At 58.7% G+C, this 16,900-nt stretch overlaps 5 protein-coding genes across 5 annotated transcripts; 1 reads left to right on the top strand and 4 right to left on the bottom strand.

Moving 5' to 3' along the window:
* Positions 1-696: 696 nt before the first annotated feature.
* BJ171DRAFT_566722 (uncharacterized protein) lies at positions 697-3,022 on the top strand (the record flags this gene model as incomplete). The annotated part of the gene is made up of 5 exons (XM_053113429.1): positions 697-1,937; positions 2,079-2,096; positions 2,239-2,248; positions 2,513-2,843; positions 2,881-3,022. Exons 1-5 carry the CDS (start codon positions 774-776, stop codon positions 3,020-3,022), a joined length of 1,665 nt encoding a protein of 554 aa, XP_052968461.1. The 5' UTR covers positions 697-773.
* A 277-nt stretch (positions 3,023-3,299) lies between these two features.
* Positions 3,300-3,696, bottom strand: BJ171DRAFT_579883 (uncharacterized protein; the record flags this gene model as incomplete). Its single annotated transcript, XM_053113993.1, has 2 exons — positions 3,300-3,329; positions 3,403-3,696. 2 exons carry the CDS (start codon positions 3,694-3,696, stop codon positions 3,300-3,302), a joined length of 324 nt encoding a protein of 107 aa, XP_052968460.1.
* Positions 3,697-4,053: 357 nt separating this feature from the next.
* BJ171DRAFT_597539 (male sterility protein-domain-containing protein) lies at positions 4,054-9,023 on the bottom strand. Its single transcript, XM_053114767.1, has 11 exons — positions 8,464-9,023; positions 8,276-8,335; positions 8,006-8,178; positions 7,823-7,835; positions 7,613-7,691; positions 7,390-7,539; positions 7,142-7,318; positions 6,743-7,071; positions 5,158-6,500; positions 4,819-5,011; positions 4,054-4,646 (listed from the first exon to the last, which is right to left on the bottom strand). Exons 1-11 carry the CDS (start codon positions 8,838-8,840, stop codon positions 4,298-4,300), a joined length of 3,243 nt encoding a protein of 1,080 aa, XP_052968459.1. The 5' UTR covers positions 8,841-9,023; the 3' UTR covers positions 4,054-4,297.
* Positions 9,024-10,445: 1,422 nt separating this feature from the next.
* On the bottom strand, positions 10,446-12,584 carry BJ171DRAFT_29245 (uncharacterized protein). Its single transcript, XM_053106949.1, has 3 exons — positions 11,839-12,584; positions 11,637-11,719; positions 10,446-11,534 (listed from the first exon to the last, which is right to left on the bottom strand). Exons 1-3 carry the CDS (start codon positions 12,528-12,530, stop codon positions 10,729-10,731), a joined length of 1,581 nt encoding a protein of 526 aa, XP_052968458.1. The 5' UTR covers positions 12,531-12,584; the 3' UTR covers positions 10,446-10,728.
* Positions 12,585-12,672: 88 nt separating this feature from the next.
* BJ171DRAFT_422130 (kinase-like domain-containing protein) lies at positions 12,673-14,435 on the bottom strand (the record flags this gene model as incomplete). Its single annotated transcript, XM_053107531.1, has 7 exons — positions 12,673-12,727; positions 12,855-13,060; positions 13,170-13,217; positions 13,350-13,493; positions 13,612-13,745; positions 13,864-14,032; positions 14,145-14,435. 7 exons carry the CDS (start codon positions 14,433-14,435, stop codon positions 12,673-12,675), a joined length of 1,047 nt encoding a protein of 348 aa, XP_052968457.1.
* Between the last annotated feature and the right edge of the window lie 2,465 nt (positions 14,436-16,900).

Below are 16,900 nucleotides of genomic sequence, written 5' to 3'. Positions count from 1 at the left end.
TGCAGCCGATGCAGCCGATGCAGCCGATGCAGCCGGCGTCTGCCCAGCGCGGCAGCAGGTTGCTGACCCGATTCCACACCGGCCACTCTGCCAATATCTTTGGAGCCAAGTTTATCCCTGGAACCGGAGACTCGGTCGTCGTGAGCGTCGCCGGCGACTCGCAGGTTCGGGTCCATGACATTTCTCTGGCTCCACATCGCGAGCAAGGAAGCGTCCGCAACGTCTATCGATGCCACACCAGCAGGGTCAAGCGGGTGGTCGTCAACCACGACTCCCCGCACTGTCCACTGACATGCTCCGAAGACGGAACCGTCCGCCAGTTCGATGTCCGGGTCAAGCACGAGTGCACACCCAGATCGGCCTGTCGCCATGTGGTTGTCGACTACCAGAGCTTTGGCATCCATCTCAACAGCCTCTCGCTCAACCCGGCCAACTCCAACTATATTGTCTGTGCCGGCGGCCACCCCGAAGCCTTCCTGCACGATCTGCGGATGCCGCAGCGAGCCGTGGCGACCTTCCGAGCGACCTCGGACAACATCCGCAACGACTCGGACATCACCTCCTGTCAGTTCTCCAAGTCGGGCGATGAGCTGCTGCTGAGCTACTCGCAGGACCTCGTCTATCTGTTTGACATTCGCTCGGGCCTGCAGACCCGGGCGGGCCCGGACGAGTCCAGGGTCGAGATGAGCGAGGGAATGGATCTGGCGCAGCTGGCCAAGGCCCAGGTCGAGGTCCAGGCCCTGGTCGACCGAGCTGCTGATCTGTTGGGGCAGATGCGATACCAAGAGGCCCTGCTCGAGATTGACCGCATCAAGGACGTCTGGACCCTGTGGGATCTGCGACCGGTTGTCGATGCGTGCTGCCACCGGAACTGTGCCCGGATCTATCTGAGGTGGTTCCTCGACCTCGGCAACCGGGACGGCAACCAGAACAGCAACCGGGACGGCAACCAGAGCAGCAACCAGAGCAACCGGGACGACGCTGCGGCCCTGGCCAGCTCGGACCCAAGACACTCTGGCGAGTCGCCGCTGAAGCGAATCAAGATATTCAACTGCCAAGAGGATCCTGCCGTCGCGGCACACCGCGAGCATCTGCTGCAGCAAGCGCTGGTGCAGTCCCGCTGTGCCTTGGAGAAGCGCAAGCATCAATGCATGGGCCATCTGCTGCGAGCAGCCAGCGAGTGGGCGCTGGCACTCTTCTCAACCACAGACACCTCTGAACAAACCATCGAGCGCCTCCAAGATGCCGAGGCAACGCTTCGCCAAGCCAAATGGCCCGCGAGGACCTCGGGCGATCGCCAGGCCTTTGTCGAGTGCTTGGATGGCATCCTGCTCTCTGAGCGCGCAGGATCGATCGAACTGTGGAGTCGCTGGGGCCAGCGATGGATCCAGGCTCTGGAACCGGTCGAGCTGATCGGAGCCTTCCGTGCGGACGACAGTCAACACAGCGGACAGGAGGAGGCCGCAGGTTCAAGTGCAAGTGCAAGTGCAGGTGCAGGTGCAAGCGCAAGTGCAAGTGCAAGTGCAGGTGCAAGTGCAGGTGCAAGTCGACGCCGCAGTCCGCACAAGCAAAGGCAGCCGCATGAGCATGGCAGTCTGAAGCAGAGACATGGATCGGATGCCTCTTCAGCAGCACAGGCCGCTGAGGGGCCGGCTGAGCGGCCCGAGCGGCCCGAGAGCGATGCCGACATGGAATCGGTCGGCGAGAGCGACGACATGGTCGAGGACTCTGAAGGCAGCGGCCCTGGCGACTCTGACACCTCCGAAGGCTCTGACGAACCCAATGGCTCTGACACCTCCGAAGGCTCTGACGACTCTGACGACTCTGATAGCGACGATGGGATGTGGAGGACCACGCACTCGCTTGGCAAGAGCGATCCAGATGCGTCAGAGGTGTGGCCGCATCTGACCAACGTGAAGCCATCGAGGGTCTTCAAGGTATGGCACCGAATGACGACTCTGGCGATCCGATGGCATGTGGCGGCCGAGTCTGCGGTGGGATGGTGTGTCGGGCCATGCGATGTGCTGATCGTGCCACATCCACTCGATGCCACTCGATGCCACTCGATGCCACCACAGGGACATCAAAGTTGTCGGGTAAGCGGACAGGATCGATTGATGTGTTGTGTCGCACGGCCATGCGCACTTTTGATGGGACGGCTCATGTGCGGATGGCTCACGTGCGGATGGCTCATGTGCGGCTCTCCTTCTCGACCGGGATCGGCCTGGCTCTGCACAGACGACCAAGGGTAAGTTGGCCTGCTGCCGACAGGCGATTCGTCGACCGGGAGGTTGCTTCCCGTCGGCCGTGCCTCAAGTTGCTTGTGTCGCTGATGACTGGGGTCTCCCACGACATCTGCCGATGACTGGGGTCTCCCACGACATCTGCCGATGACTGGGGTCTCCCACGACATCTGCCGATGACTGGGGTCTCCCACGACATCTGCCGATGACCGGGGTTTCCCACGATATCCGCTGATGGCCTGTGCCTCGCGCAACCCTGTCCTGACCAGATGTCAACTTTTATGGAGCATCGGATCGATACGTGGTCTCGGGATCGGACGACGGATACGCCTTCATCTGGGACAAGAGGAGCACCAGGCTCGTGCAGCTGCTTGCAGGCGACTCGGAGGTCGTCAATGTCATCCAGGGCCATCCGCACGCTCCCGTCATAGCCGTCAGCGGCATCGACAGCACCATCAAGATCTTTGAGCCCATCTACCCAAACAACCGGCTGTGGAGCTTGGACATGGATGCCTTGGAGGCGGCCCAGCAGGAGGCGGGACTGGCGACGGGCAGCTGGCTTCCAGACTCCCACCTGAACCGAGACGTGCAGCCCCGTCCGTCCTCAAAGCTGTTTCCCGTGAACTGCTGTTTGCAGTACTCGAAGCGGCTGGACACGGACTCGGTGGGCGACCACGGCTCGTCCTCGGATGGGGTCGAGTCGGAAACGACACCCGCTCAGTTCCCGCCAACCGACGTCACCACTACCCCGGCGCTGCCGCCGAGCTCGTCGCTCATGAGCCAAGCATCCCGGATCTGCTCGGAAAACATCGGCTTTATTGGACACCGCCTCTACCGCCGCCGACAGTCGTCGACCTTTGCTGCGATCCAGAGGCTGTTGCTCTATGGCTCCATCTTTCACGCTCACAGCAGCAACATCGACGACGCCTCCGACAGCCACAACGACAGCGACGAAGGCCAAGAAAGCTGTCCGGTGCAATGAGCAGCAAAGCACGGGGAACTGGGTGCTGGTGTGCACGCAGGGGATCGAGAAGATCGGAAAGCCAAGAGCGAGACTCATTCTCCCTCGCCAAGTTGCGTTGGTGACTGAGACGGACGAAGGTTTGGTGAATGAGACGGACGAAGGTTTGGTGACCGAGACGGACGAAGGTTTGGTGACCGAGACGGACGAAGGTTTGGTGACCGAGACGGACGAAGGTTTGGTGACCGAGACGGACGAAGGTTTGGTGACCGAGACGGACGAAGGTTTGGTGACCGAGACGGACGAAGGTTTGGTGACCGAGACGGACGAAGGTTTGGTGACCGAGACGGACGAAGGTTTGGTGACCGAGACGGACGAAGGTTTGGTGACCGAGACGGACGAAGGTTTGGTGACCGAGACGGACGAAGGTTTGGTGAATGAGACCGACGAAGGTTTGGTGAATGAGACCGACGAAGGACAGTCCCAAACCATGTTGTGCAAACGAGCAAGACACGGCCTTTCTCTGTGTGGGCAACAGTGACAAGAGCGATCGGGTCACTTTCCAGCGGGCGGCAGGGGACCATGTCGTCACTGTGCTCTCCTTCGCCCGCATCGCTGCAATCGACCGAGGACAAACAAGTGAAACCAGCGGGTTGTGGCCGGCTGTCATTCACATCGAGAAGTCTCGTCGACTGTGTTGGCTGACGCCATCTGGGGGCCACCAGGCTGATGATGGCCCTCGATGTTCATTCGGTCATTGAGCTGGCATGTCGTCGACTGAGGTGGTGTGAACATGTGGAAAGGGCAGGCCGTGACCATCTGCAGCCTCGATTGGAACCTGTGGGTGTGGTGGAATCACTCGAGACGACTGAAATCCCGCAGATTGTCCACCAGAGAACCCGGTGCGATGCAGGAAGGACTGGATGTCGACAGCGCAATCCACCACCATCTTCATCACCATTCACCATCCACCACACGCAACTCAATGTTGGATCAATCGTGTTCAGTGTCTGGCAGTCCAACAAGACTCGGCCGCAGAACGGAAGGGCAACGAGACGACACTGATCGATCGGTCAGCCCAGCCAGCACAACATCAGTGGCGGCCGGTGCGGGTGAAGGGACGGACATCGGGATACTCCTCGTCCTTGAGCTCGGTCTCCGCCGCCGTGGGCTGGTCGAGATAGGACACCCGATCCAAGTGGAAGAGACTTTTCCTGACGACCAGCTCGGGCGAGGGACACGGCGTCGGGTAGATCGAGCGAGTGTTGGTGTTGTCGACCCTGAAGGACAGGTCCATCAGCATCCGCATGAACGCAAGCAGGGCGTGGTTATCGGGCGATGGGTTGCGCCAGATGACTGTCCTGAACTTTTCGCGAGTGTCCTGCAGGACAGTCCAGCCAGCGGAATCGGCGATCTCAAAGACACGCTTCTCGGTGATGACACTGTGAGTGAGTGAGTGAGTGAGTGAGTGAGTGAGTGAGGGGTGATTGCGATGGCCAACGATGTCCGCCATCAAACATGTCAATCTGCAACCCACTCAATGGCAAGCACAGCATCGACTGACACCCACACACACTCCACTCCACTCACACTCACACTCCACGCACTCCTCACCTGTGCTCCGAGTCGCTGATGTGGAACACAAACTTGGACAGCGCCTCCTCCGAGCTGACAATCTCGGCAATCACCTTGGCAACATGGTCGACTGGATCCATGGTCCAAGTGACGGGACTGGCGTTTGCCGGGCAAATGCCGAGCTTGATGCATCCCTCGATGTATCGCCAGATATAGTCGTCTGTGTTGCACACTGGAGGATGGAGTGAACAGGGTGAGAAACAGTGTCAGTCGATGGATGGGTGCCACTCGACACAATATCATCAACCCATGGCCAAGTCGAGGGAACGAAGGAGGGAATCTCCACCACATCACACATCACACATCACCACGGCTCACCTCCGTATCCGCTGTCGCCAGCAATCATCGCTGGCCGAATGATGGTTGCAGGCACTCCCCTCGATCGTGCCTTGTTGATCAGCTGCTCAGAGGCCCACTTGGTCTGCGAGTAGCCGCCCGACAGGTTCCAGTTGGAGTACATTTTCTCCTCGAGCGGCTTGTCGGAGCCCTTGGCCATGGCAATCGTCCCGATGGTCGAGATGTAGTGCACCACCTTGAGATGGTGCGTCGTGGCCAGCTGCAGCACCGTCACCGTGCTGAGGACGTTTGTTGCCTTGAGCTCGTTGTAGTTGTAGAGCCAGTGCACCTCGGCGGCGTTGTGCACAATCATGTCGGTCTCTTCGCAAATCTCCTTCCATCGCTCGTCCGAGAGTGCCCATCGCTCCTTGGAAACGTCGCCGCGCAGACCAACCCACCGGTCTCGCACGTCATACCACGGATCGTTCTTGTTCCGCGATGCAATCACCAGCCTCGAGGCGTTGGAGTAGGTGCGGAGGAAGGCCAGTTTCTCGGTCTCGGTTCGTGCCAGGCAGTAGATCTTGGCTCGAGGGAACTTGTGTGCCAGCTCAAAGATCAGGAATGCTCCGAGGAAGCTGGTTGCACCCGTCAGGACGATGCCGCGGACCTCCTTGGGATAGACAAACGGAGGGAAACCCTCGGCCGTCACACTCGCATCGTCGAGCTTGGCAGCCTCGGCAGCCAGATCGATTGTCGGCGGAATCACCAGCTTGTCGTCGAGAATGTCGACGACCAGCTGGGCGGCATCCTTGGGACTCATGCTGTTCGACAGCAGGATCATTGGCGAGATCTCGACACCGTACTCCTCCCTGATGGCGAGAGCCAGGCGGCCGATGCTCAGCGAGTCAAAGCCGACGCCGCCAATGTAAAAGTTGCGGCCGTAGAGACCGGGGTTGTCCAGGATCTGGCTGCTGAACTCGGAGATCTTGAAGGCAATCTTGGTCAAGAACGTTCTGGTGACCATGAGGGGCGGGTAATCGACCGCCTGGCCGTACTGCTCGATGTTCTCGGCGATGCGCTTGAGCTTCTTGAGATCGACCTTGCCCGAGTCGTTGAAGGGGAGCTCGTGGAGCCTGAGGCAGTTGTGGATGGGGACCTTGGAGACGTTCAGCAGCAACAACATGTCCTCGACGACTCGGATGATATCGGCCGAGATCAAGTCGGGATTGGATCCTTTCTGAAGGACGTAGAGCAAGATGATCTTCCTCTCGGAGGTGTGGATGAAGTAGCAGTCGGCAATGACCTGGGACAAGTGCTTGTGGACAAGCTCCCTGAGGTAGTTCAGGTCGACATAGACACCGTTGACCTTGATCTTCTGGTCGAATCTGGAGGGTGAGGTGTGAGGTGTGAGGTGTGAGGTGTGAGGTGTGAGGTGTGAGGTGTGAGGTGTGAGGTGTGAGGTGTGAGGTGTGAGGTGTGAGGTGTGAGGTGTGAGGTGTGAGGTGTGAGGTGTGAGGTGTGAGGTGTGAGAATGAGAGTGATAAGTATCCAGCGAGCAAAAGGATCGGAACCAAGAGTGTGGATGGCAGTTCTCATGGATCAAGCACACAATAGTCGCCATACTCACCTTCCAACAACACTGAACTCCTTGTCGCTGACCATCTCGACCCAGTCCATGGTGCAGACTCGGGGCGAGCCATCCACGAGGAAGCCGAAAGTCGACAGCTTGTCGTTGGGATCGGCTTTGAGAAAGTCAGGATGGTCCTTGGCAGGATGCTCGGGATCGACGGCAAAGACCAGGATTCCGCTGTTTGATGATCGTCGGTCGATAATCTCGCCTTTCTCGTCAAAGAGAAGGCAGCGCACGCCAGGTTTGACCAACTTGTAGACCAGCTTCTCTGGAACGGGATTGTCGGCTGGAATCCTCAAGAACGAACCTGCCCCAATAACTCCTGTCTGATGAAGAAACTTCGGTCAATAAATGCCCAGCTCATTGATGATGCAAACCTAGTGACGTGGACTGTACCTCACTCGATCCATAGGCTGACTGGAACTCGGCATTGGGAAAGCTCTCCCTCGTCATGTGGATGACGCTCATAGGCACGTGCTCTGCACCCATCAATATTTTCTTTGCACTCATCCACTTGATGTTCGGGTTCCGGGAAACGGCGGTGTTGATGATCAACTTCATGAAAGAGGGAGTCTGTGGGAGGATGAATGACATCAGCATGTGAACCACATGGCGTTTGTTGTGCCTATTGATCTGATACCCACTAAACCCAGAAAGGCGACGCCGTCATCCAGGATTTGGGCAACGTTCTTTGCTTTCTCAACTGTGTTGAACGTCAATTCGGGAATCCAAACTGATCCTCCAAGATTCAGAGTGCCAAGCAAAAAGCTTAACGGCCCTACAAATGATGGGGTCTGAGAGGAGTCAAATGTCAGTAAACCCCTTTGGGCTCGGATCAATGGGATATTTGATGTCCTGTATCCTAACCTGCAATATCCCGGCGCTGCTCTTCAGCACTCCGATTGAGGTTCGAATTGTGATTGCACCAGTGTGTGGGAACTTGAACCTGCAACAATCAACATCAAGCACAGAAGGATTCAGTCAACGAGTGGTGATGTGATCACTTGTGACTGTGAGAAAGTATCAGGTAGACACAGGATCAGAATCCACAGGATCAGAAGCCACAGGAGAACTCACGACTTGGGGATGCCTGTGGGAGCGACGAGGAACCAGGATGCAGGACGAAGGAGTCGGGTTGTGGGTTGGATGTGCATCGTCAGCGTATCACTTTCCACATTCACCACACTCACCATCTTACTCTACTCACCACTGCACCATCTGCTTTGCTGCTGGACCATCACGCTCAGCCACTCCACATACCGGTTGTTCCAGAGGTGCACTGGATGGCGACATAATCATCAAGGGGTTCACAGACTTCGAGAGACGGGGGTGGGATGCTGTCCAGCACAGGGAACGTGGTGGCATCGACCAGTGTCACTCCAATGGTGCGGCCAGGCTTGCTGTGGTGGTAGAGGATGTACTTGATGAAGTATCTGTTTCGATTGGAGTCAAGGTCGAGTCAGGTTGAGCACAGAGGTCTCTGGGATGTCAATCACCTGAGACACATGTGAGACCAGCACAAGGACAAACCTCTCGCACAGAGTCTTGCGAACAGCGGCAGGGAAGTTGAGAGCGAGGTTGAGTGTTTTCCTGGATGGCAACAAGGTACAGATGAGACTCGATCCTGGTCATGGCATGGACAAAGGCCGGTCATGTCATGCACAGGCAGACTGACCAGACCAGACCAGACCAGACCAGACCAGACCAGAGATACTCACTTGCCCAGCATCCACACAGCAAGCGAGAAGATCACCCAGCTGGCTTCGGCCTCGCAGAAGGTGCCGATGACCTCGTGGTCGTCGTCGTTCCAGCCAGGGAGAGCCTTGAGAGCCTGGGCGACCGAGTACGCCTGCTTCCACACACGGAGATAGCTGAGCCGCTCCGAGATGCCGCTCTCGTAGGTGTTGATTAGGAGGGCATCGGGCTCGTCGCGGGCAGTGTTGACGAGGCACTCGACGGGATGGAGCCAGGGGCCAAAGGGATCGGGCTGAGAAGGGAATGTTGGCTGTTGGGAGACAGGGGTCTGCGAGGAGACATCTCGGTCGTCGACCGGGTCTGCGGACCCTCCAAAACAACAGGAGATGGCCCTGAGCATGCCGGGGTTGGGATGGAAGCGACAAAGGTGCCGATACCAAAGCCAGATGAGGGCAGGGGAGCGAGGAGGGAGCCGAAAGGGCGAAACGAGACAACGACGGCGAGGGGAAAGGGCGAGGGGAGCGCCTTTTGTCGGTCTGGGCAGCCAGGAGATGGCGGCTTGGTCTGGCTGCTTGCCAGATTGCATTGAGCGAGTGCTCGTGCTTCCTCTCGAGCTGCTGAGTCTGCCAGCGTGACCGGCTCTGTGCTTGGGCGGTGGGTCTGGCTGGTTGTCCCTCGATGCTGTGCTGTTGCCTCGCCCAGCAAGCTGCTTGCAAATCCACTGTTCAGCCAGCGAACAGTTCACTCGGTGGGAACACATGGGCAAGTTTGACACCCTTTGTTCGCTGTTTGTGTCTGGCTGGCGGATATTCATTGTGGCCACCACAGCACAAATCGCACCACCCCTCGCCCAGCACAACAACAAACCCCTGTCCTTGGGCCAGATCGCAGAGCTCAGACCAGACCCGGCATGCTCCCTTTGCTGCGGCCGTCGTCGCCTGCTTCCTCTTGGGGGGTTTTTTTTTTTTGCAATGCCCAGAAGCGATTTCTCCTCTCTCCTCTCTCCTACTCTCTCTCGTCATACATCAGACACCGTGTCCAAGAGAAATCTCTCTCGCATCGTATTTTTTGGAAGGGCAGTACTGTGTATTTGCGAGACGATTCAGGAGGGGGGGGAGGGGGAGGGCTGTGAAAAAGGGGAGAGAAAGAGAGAATTGGCTGATGAGGCGGGTTCGCAAACGAGGAAGAGGTGAAGAGAGGAGAATGAAAGAAAGAGGGATGGGGACTATCAATAAAGATAGAGTTCTGGAGAGGGCGCGGAAGTGACGAAAGGAAGATCTGGAAGAAAGTGAGGAGGGGCCGAGGCTGCTGTGTGCTCGCGTGGTCAAGTGTGTCAGGAGTGTGAGGGGCAGGGGAAAGGGCCTTTTGTTGCTGAACCGCCGGGGTACATTGACAGCAACCGCCAGGGGCGCCCTTTGTGGATTAAAGTTGGTGGTGAGTGGGGAGAGGTGTTTCAATGGAGTTCGAGAAATGATATGGCAGTGGGGAGGGGAGGGCAGCTGAGTGTACGAGAGTATGATGAAGGACAGGAAGGGGGAAGGACAGCGGGGGATGAAATGAAGTGTGGTGGAGCGAGGAAGACACGACACCTTCTGGAGCCATGGTAGCTTGCTTGAGAAGCGGGCGCTTGTATGTCCTGACGGCGGATAAGATTACGAGGCGGCACGCGGCACGACAGAGCAGTAAGACAGAGCCAAGAGAAGAAATATGAGTCGTAACACATGAGGCCAAGGAAAAGGAGAAGACCAGGGAGTCGGGCAAGATGGGGGAGTTAGCGAAAGAAATGGCACTTCAATTCTCCCCCTTCCCATCTCGCCTCTCTGTCGCTCGCTGGCCTTCTGCTTCTCGCTCGCTCGCTCGCTTCGGACAAGCACACAGTGTGCCTGTTTCGGTGACGAGCAAGAAAAAGGGGGGATGAAGATACATACGGGTACAACCCAAATGTAAAGAGCGAGGAGTAAATTATACTTTGTTCGAGGAAGGGAAGCAGACCAGAGAAAGGAACCAACATAAGACTACACAGACTGGCTGAGGGGAGGGGGAAATGAGAGCGAAAGTGAGCAAGAGTACGAGGGACGGTGCGCAGAATGGAGGGGGGGGACTCGGCGGCTACTGGAACTATGGCAGAGAAGCACAGAAGGGAGCACAGATGGGAGCAGATGCGATCAACAGGAAAAAAAAACAAGGACAGAACTGCCATCCACCCGCCAAGCGATTCGGAGAGGGGGGGGGAGTTGGGATCGGGTGTCGTCGCCTCGGTCAGCCATTTACACAGTTTGCCTCGCAGATTAGATGGAGAATTCGCCGGGTGACTTGAAGGGGATCTTGGGAATCAGGTCCTGGTAGAGCTTCTTGAAGGCCCAGATGTCACCCTTCATGCGCTTGAACTCGACAACATAGAGGCCATCGAGGTTCTTGATCTTCTGGATCTCGACGTGGAATCGAATGTCTTCCAGCAGCTCGAGGGGAGGATCGATCAGATCGGGAGCGCCCGGGCCGGGACTGATCTGGACAAAGGCCTCCTCGGAGATGCTGGGTCGTGACTTGCCGTCGTAGCCCTTGTTCCAGTTCGAGCCGTGCTGGGCCATGTACTTGATACGTTTGACCAGCGACATTGGCAGCGACGCCAGCACGGCAGCCATCTTGCCAGTGCGGCCGCTGGCAATGATCTTCTCGCGCGTCAGACCCGATTGAGAGGTGCGGCTGGCCTCGACAGACATCTTGGGGGGCACAGCGGGAACAGGTGCGACGGCGGCACGAGGGTTGGCAAAGCGCGTGACCCTGATCTTGGCCTCGCCTTCGCTCGGGGCAACCTCCATACCGAGGTCTTCGAGGACACGGGTGACTTCGACGAGAAGCTGCACGGGATGCTTGGAGGTCATGGCGCGCTGGTCGATGGGGCCGCGGTGGTAGCGGATACGGAGCTTCTGGCCATTATCATAGTGGTATTCAGACGAGTTGTAGAACTCGGAGGCGACGATCGAGGCCGAGATGGACGGGCGACCCAGAGTTTCGACGGGCGCGGCCGAGTTGGCGTTGGCACCAGCCGGATCCTGGTCGATGAAGGCCTTTGCACGGTCTTCGAGAGAAGAGTCTGGAGAACGGCAACCGATGTAAGGACACGCATACAGGAGCGGAGCTCGCGGGAAGTGTGCGTGTGTCCACGATGCTCAGCGCACACAGCCACTCAACTCACCCTCTCTCTTCCTGAACCAGGTGAAGCCGCGGGTGGGGGTGGAGTCGTTCTTTCGGGTTTGCGAGATCTTGCGAACGTCAAAGCTGTGTGGAATCAAGAAACCCGCATCAGGATTCGCTCAATAAACACGACCGATCAAAAGGCACTCAATAGACTGTGAGTCGGACGACCGAGGGCTCAGGGGAGGGGGAAACAACCATACCTCTTGCGTTCGCTTTCCGGGTTGGCATCGAGATGCTTAAGGGCGGGAAGGCGGTGAGTCTGGCCGGCATCGTCGTTGACGTGTCGTCGGCTGACCGAGTGGCTACGCTGGACATCGGGAGTGCGCACAGGCACACGAGGAGCCTCGCCAACCACCGACGCAGACGGGAACGACGGGGGTACCGAGTACACGGAATGATCGAGCGAGATGGTGGGCGACGTCGACTTGGAGGCGGGGCTTCGGCTGCTCGACACGGTGGAGGGGGTGTCGGTGATGCCCAGGCTGGCAAGGGCCTCCTCGACCTTGACGTTCAGGCTCTCACGGCGGGTAGGAACGACCTCCTCGGCGCGGAGATCGAGCTGGGGAGAGAGCGAGGCCACGGGAGCAGGTTCCGGCAGCACAGCGACCGAGGGAGGCGTAATGGGGGCGACGGGGGTCTCGAGGATAACCGGCGCAGGGAACACAGGGATAGCGAGCTCGGTAGGCTGAGGAACCGCAGCATCGGCCATCTCGACGTCCTCGACGGGCATCAAGACCGGGATAGAGGCGTGCATGTCAATGTCGATGGAGCCGTTGTCGATGAGCGGATCGACGACAACAGAGGCTGGCGAGTCAGCCTCAGCCGCCTTTGCAGGAACGGGGATCGCCCCAGGAGTCGGGAGGACAGGTTCGACCTGGTCCAAAGATCTCATTCTCTACATTAACGCAGGTACGAGCGAGTGATGAGTTGGTTTCAGGGGAGGGGTCAGTCGAGTGTGCGTCCACGAAGCATGTTTGCCAACACGACAGAGTATAGCCATGCAGGCTCTGAGTGATGGCATGTGGCGTGGCAGTCTACCAATGTACCTTTTCGTCCTCATCGAACAGATGGGCATAAGGGGCGAGCCAGCTGGCCAAAACGCAAGAGCGAGGGCAAGGTGTCGTCAGGACACAGGCAGGACACGAGCAGGACGTGAGGAGGAAATGGCGAAGCGAGTGCAGCAGCAAGCTGTCCAGCATCCGAGTCTGATCGTTACCGGTGAGCCATGATCTCGGGCATCTTGGCCCTGTACTTGGGATCAGGCACCAGAATGCGGCGCAAAAGGCTTCGGGCGTCCTCCGAGACGTATTCGGGAAAGTCCAGCTGGGTTTCGAGAATGTACTTGTACAGGAGGTTCAGGTTGTCGCCGTCGGGGTTGCTTGGATCGTCGTCAAAGGGAAGGTATCCACAGAGCATAGCATACTGGACGAGTGCAGCAACGGAAAGTGGATCAGCAAGTTGGCTGGACAGAGTGCACGCATCTCCAGCGAGGCGAGCGGACAGACGAGGCTCAAGTTGGACGGCTGCTCACCAAGATGACACCACAACTCCACATGTCAGCAGCTTCACCGACGTATCCCTAAAAGAAGTGGGGCCGTGAGTGGCATATCGAGGCTGCGCGGGATGCGATGCTGGGCAAGAAGCGATGCCTTTGGTCGAAAGCAGCGGCACGAGGGGATGGCAGGGTGTAGGTATACGGAGAGAAACCTACGTCGCTGATGACAAGCTCGGGAGCAGCATAGCAGGGGCTGCCACACGAAGTAACAAGCAGCTGATCCTGGCGGGCATTTGTGCGGTTGGCAAAGCCAAAATCGGTGATGATAATGTTGCGCTGGCTATCAAGCAAAATGTTTTCCTGGTGGAGAACGAGCGCGAGGATGCTCTGTGTGAATAGCCAAGTCGCAGTGAAGCAGAGCCGATCCCGGCAGGGGCCGTGGACAGAGGAACGCCATTTCGTGAGCGAGCACACCCACCAGCTTCAGATCGCGGTGGACAATGTTGCGGCCATGCAAGTATCGGACGCCGCAGATCAGCTGGGCAAAGTAGCGACAGGCATCCTTTTCCTTGAGATAGCGATGCGCCAGAATGTGCTCAAACAGCTCTCCACCTGACAAGGACAAAGACAGTCGAGGTCGGTCAAGACGGTCAGAGAGATGTCGTTGGGCAGAAAGTGATGGAGCCAGGCAGGGGAAGGGAGTAGCAACAAAAGCGGACCGCACACTGACCAGAGGCGTATTCAAGGATCATGCCAATATACTGGTCGGTCTCGATCACTTCAAAGAGCTTAACGACGTTGGGGTGCTCGAGCTCCTCGAGAATGGAGATTTCTCGCATAAGCTTGGCTCGGCGGCTGGGGCTCTCGATTTTATCCTTCTTGATGAGCTTGACAGCGACCTGGCGAAGCGGGTGGGAGCATGAGAATGCGCAGGAGTCGATTGGATCGAACGAGGGACAGGATCACCCAGAGGGCGGTGCGGACTGGAGGGAACGGGGCAGGTGGTCTTACCTCTTTGTTGGTCTGGGTATGGATGGCCAGCTTCACCTTGCCGAACTCGCCCTCACCGACGGTCTGCAGCAGTCGGTAGGGGCCAAAGAGGTTGCGGCTCTTGGATGAGGATTGGTGGCCATGCTGCGAGTGCGAGTGCGAGTGCTGCTGGGGATGCTGCTGGGGGTGCTGCTTTTGGTGTTGGCGGTCGGCCTGGTAGTCAGGCTCGTATCGGTGCTGCTGATGATGGGTCGGTGAGGGATGGTGCGACTGGGAGCGTGCGACGGGGATGTCGCTGGGAGAAGGGGACATGATGCTGGATGTGGAGGGTGTGGTCTGCAAGAGAACGACAGCGGGAGAGAGAGAGAGAGGGAGAGAGGAAGATGGATGTGCTAGATGCAAAGTGCAGGAGCGTCAGAGCAGGGCGCTAAACAGAGACAGGGATCGATGCGGCGGGTCGGTTGCTGGTTGGTTGACGTTCGGGAAAAAGGACAGGAGCAGCGGCGATCCAGCCAGCCGTTGCGGGCCCAAGGGGAGCGAGAACGACGAGGCGGATGAGAGCGGTTGCAATGGATGCCGTTGCAGACAGAAACAAGCGGGTGAGAACGGTTGCAGACGAAAGAGGCCCGGGCCGAAACGAGGCGAAGGATTGGGAAAGGCAGAAGCAGCAGCACACAAACGAGGCGACTGAAGCAACCACCACGGAAGTGGCTGCAGACATACCTCGTTCTGGCCGGCAGGCGGGGACTTGCGACCGACGCCGGACTGGTATGAGGGCAAGGAAGGAAGGGAGCCAGGCGAGAGACAGACGAGGCTGATGGGAGCCAAGACGATCGCGCAAGACGGAGAGGACCCGGGAAAGGACAGGGACCAGCGACGAGACGAAGGACGAGACCAAGGACGGAACGAAGGAGAGCCGGAGGCGACAGGGCCGATCGGCAGCGATTTCGAAGCGCCCGCCCGCTGGCGAAATAAAGCGCCGACATGAATTTGTAAGGGCAAGGGCAGCCATGAGCCGGCGCGACGGGCGCGCACAGCCGGCGGGGAAGGGGGACGCGTCGCGCATTGTGGTGTGCCTGTTGTTTGTGTTGCCGCTGTACAGCATTGTGCTGTGCTTCGTTGTGCTGTGCTTCGTTGTGCTGTGGTGCCACTGTATTGTGGAGGCTGTTGGAGCTGCGTGACTCTTCTGCTGTGTCATTGTCTCCTTCCACAACAGTGCTGCCAACGTCACTCACTCAACTGTCCCACCACCGCCTTGCACTGCGCCGCTCTCTGTGCCACATTCACAATGCCCACACCCGCAGCAGCGACACAACGCAGCACAGCACAGCACAGTGCTGCCTGGCACACCCACTGGTGTCTGTGTTTGCCCTTCGCCCCCCAACAAGCTCGCAGCAACCACATGAACACCCGCGCCCGCGCTCTGTACGTGCGTTGCCTATTTCGGCCTGGACTGTTGCTCACCCCACAAGGCCCCCCCGGCAACAAGTCCCGTGTGGCCCGCTTGCCGCTGCCCACAAGCAAAGTACAGCCGCGCGGTCTTGTGGTCGCCCCCACAGCGGCAAGCCGGGAAAGGCACAGGCCGCCATCCATGCAGCGCAGCGACTGAGCGGGTGTCTGCTGCAGCGGTGCGTGTGACTCGGTGGAGCCAGGCGCACCAACAGAGGCCGGCGTTGTTGGCGGCTTGCTGTCCGAACGCCCGCCCCATCGTCGGGATTGGCAAATGGGGGGTGTTTTGGGGCGCCTGGGATGCGGATGGGTGCAACGAGAGGGGTGCTGGGGATCGGGTGCGATGCGAGGAGGCATCGCGGGTGTTGGCGGGGGGATGGCCGACGGCGAGAGGGGAAATCGACAATGTCTGCGCTCATGACAGAGGCACCATGTCGGAAAACAACGGCATCCTTGGTCGGATGCACGATAACATTTGCCTGGGCGTCTGCTCCATAATACCTCATCGACCAGTGTCGCTCAATCCACCCTCAGAGCTGTCCCGTTTCAATTTGGGCTGTAGCAGAGACCCAAGCTACGCCTGGTCCTTCACGGGGCGGATATCGACCATCTCCTATTCATCTCCTATTCATCTGTCCATTACTTGTCCATTCTTCTGTCCATCGCTTGTCCATTCATCTGTCCATCGCTTGCCCATCGCTTGCCCGTCAGCCAGCACATCCAATCTGCCAGATGCACGACCCGCAGCCTCGTCCTTCGCGCCCTCCGCGACAGCACATGGCACCGGCTGCCTCTGGTTGCCGCCCCCTGGACTCGCCATCGGTCGCTTGCAACGCAGCCGCCGCCTTCCTGCCGTGATCCACCCGGCTTCCTGCAGTGCAGGCATGGACGCAGCGCATGCGGCCTCGATTCACATGCCTTGCGTCGCCCGTCGCGCCGATCCACATCCCGCTCCCTGTGGACAATCTTTGCCTCATTCAAATCGCATGTTTTGTCTTGTCCAGTCCGCATGTCTCCACCGCATGTCTCCACCGCATGTCTCCACCGCATGTCTCCACCGCATGTCTCCACCGCACCTCACCGATATCGCGACCGCCGTGCTGCCATTGCCTCCCAGAGGCAGCTCCATCGCCCGTCCTCGCCGTCGCCAAGCACACCATCCACCAGCCCCGTGCTGGCTTCTCTCTGGCACGGCTGCCGCGTGGCGCCCGCCATGCACCCCCAGCTGACGCCATTGCCGACCCCTGGATACTCGCTCCCTGGTTCTGGCGCAGGGGGCGTGCCTGCATGCCTCAACCCGCAGGAACAGGACAAGCACACCAGCTGCG

This window comes from Polychytrium aggregatum (genome assembly GCF_025602895.1).
Source record: "Polychytrium aggregatum strain JEL109 chromosome Unknown BJ171scaffold_11, whole genome shotgun sequence".
In the NCBI taxonomy this organism is placed as follows: Eukaryota; Fungi; Chytridiomycota; class Chytridiomycetes; order Polychytriales; genus Polychytrium; species Polychytrium aggregatum.
Note: the sequence above shows the minus strand (reverse complement) of the source record. Positions and strands in the feature narration are given on the sequence as shown.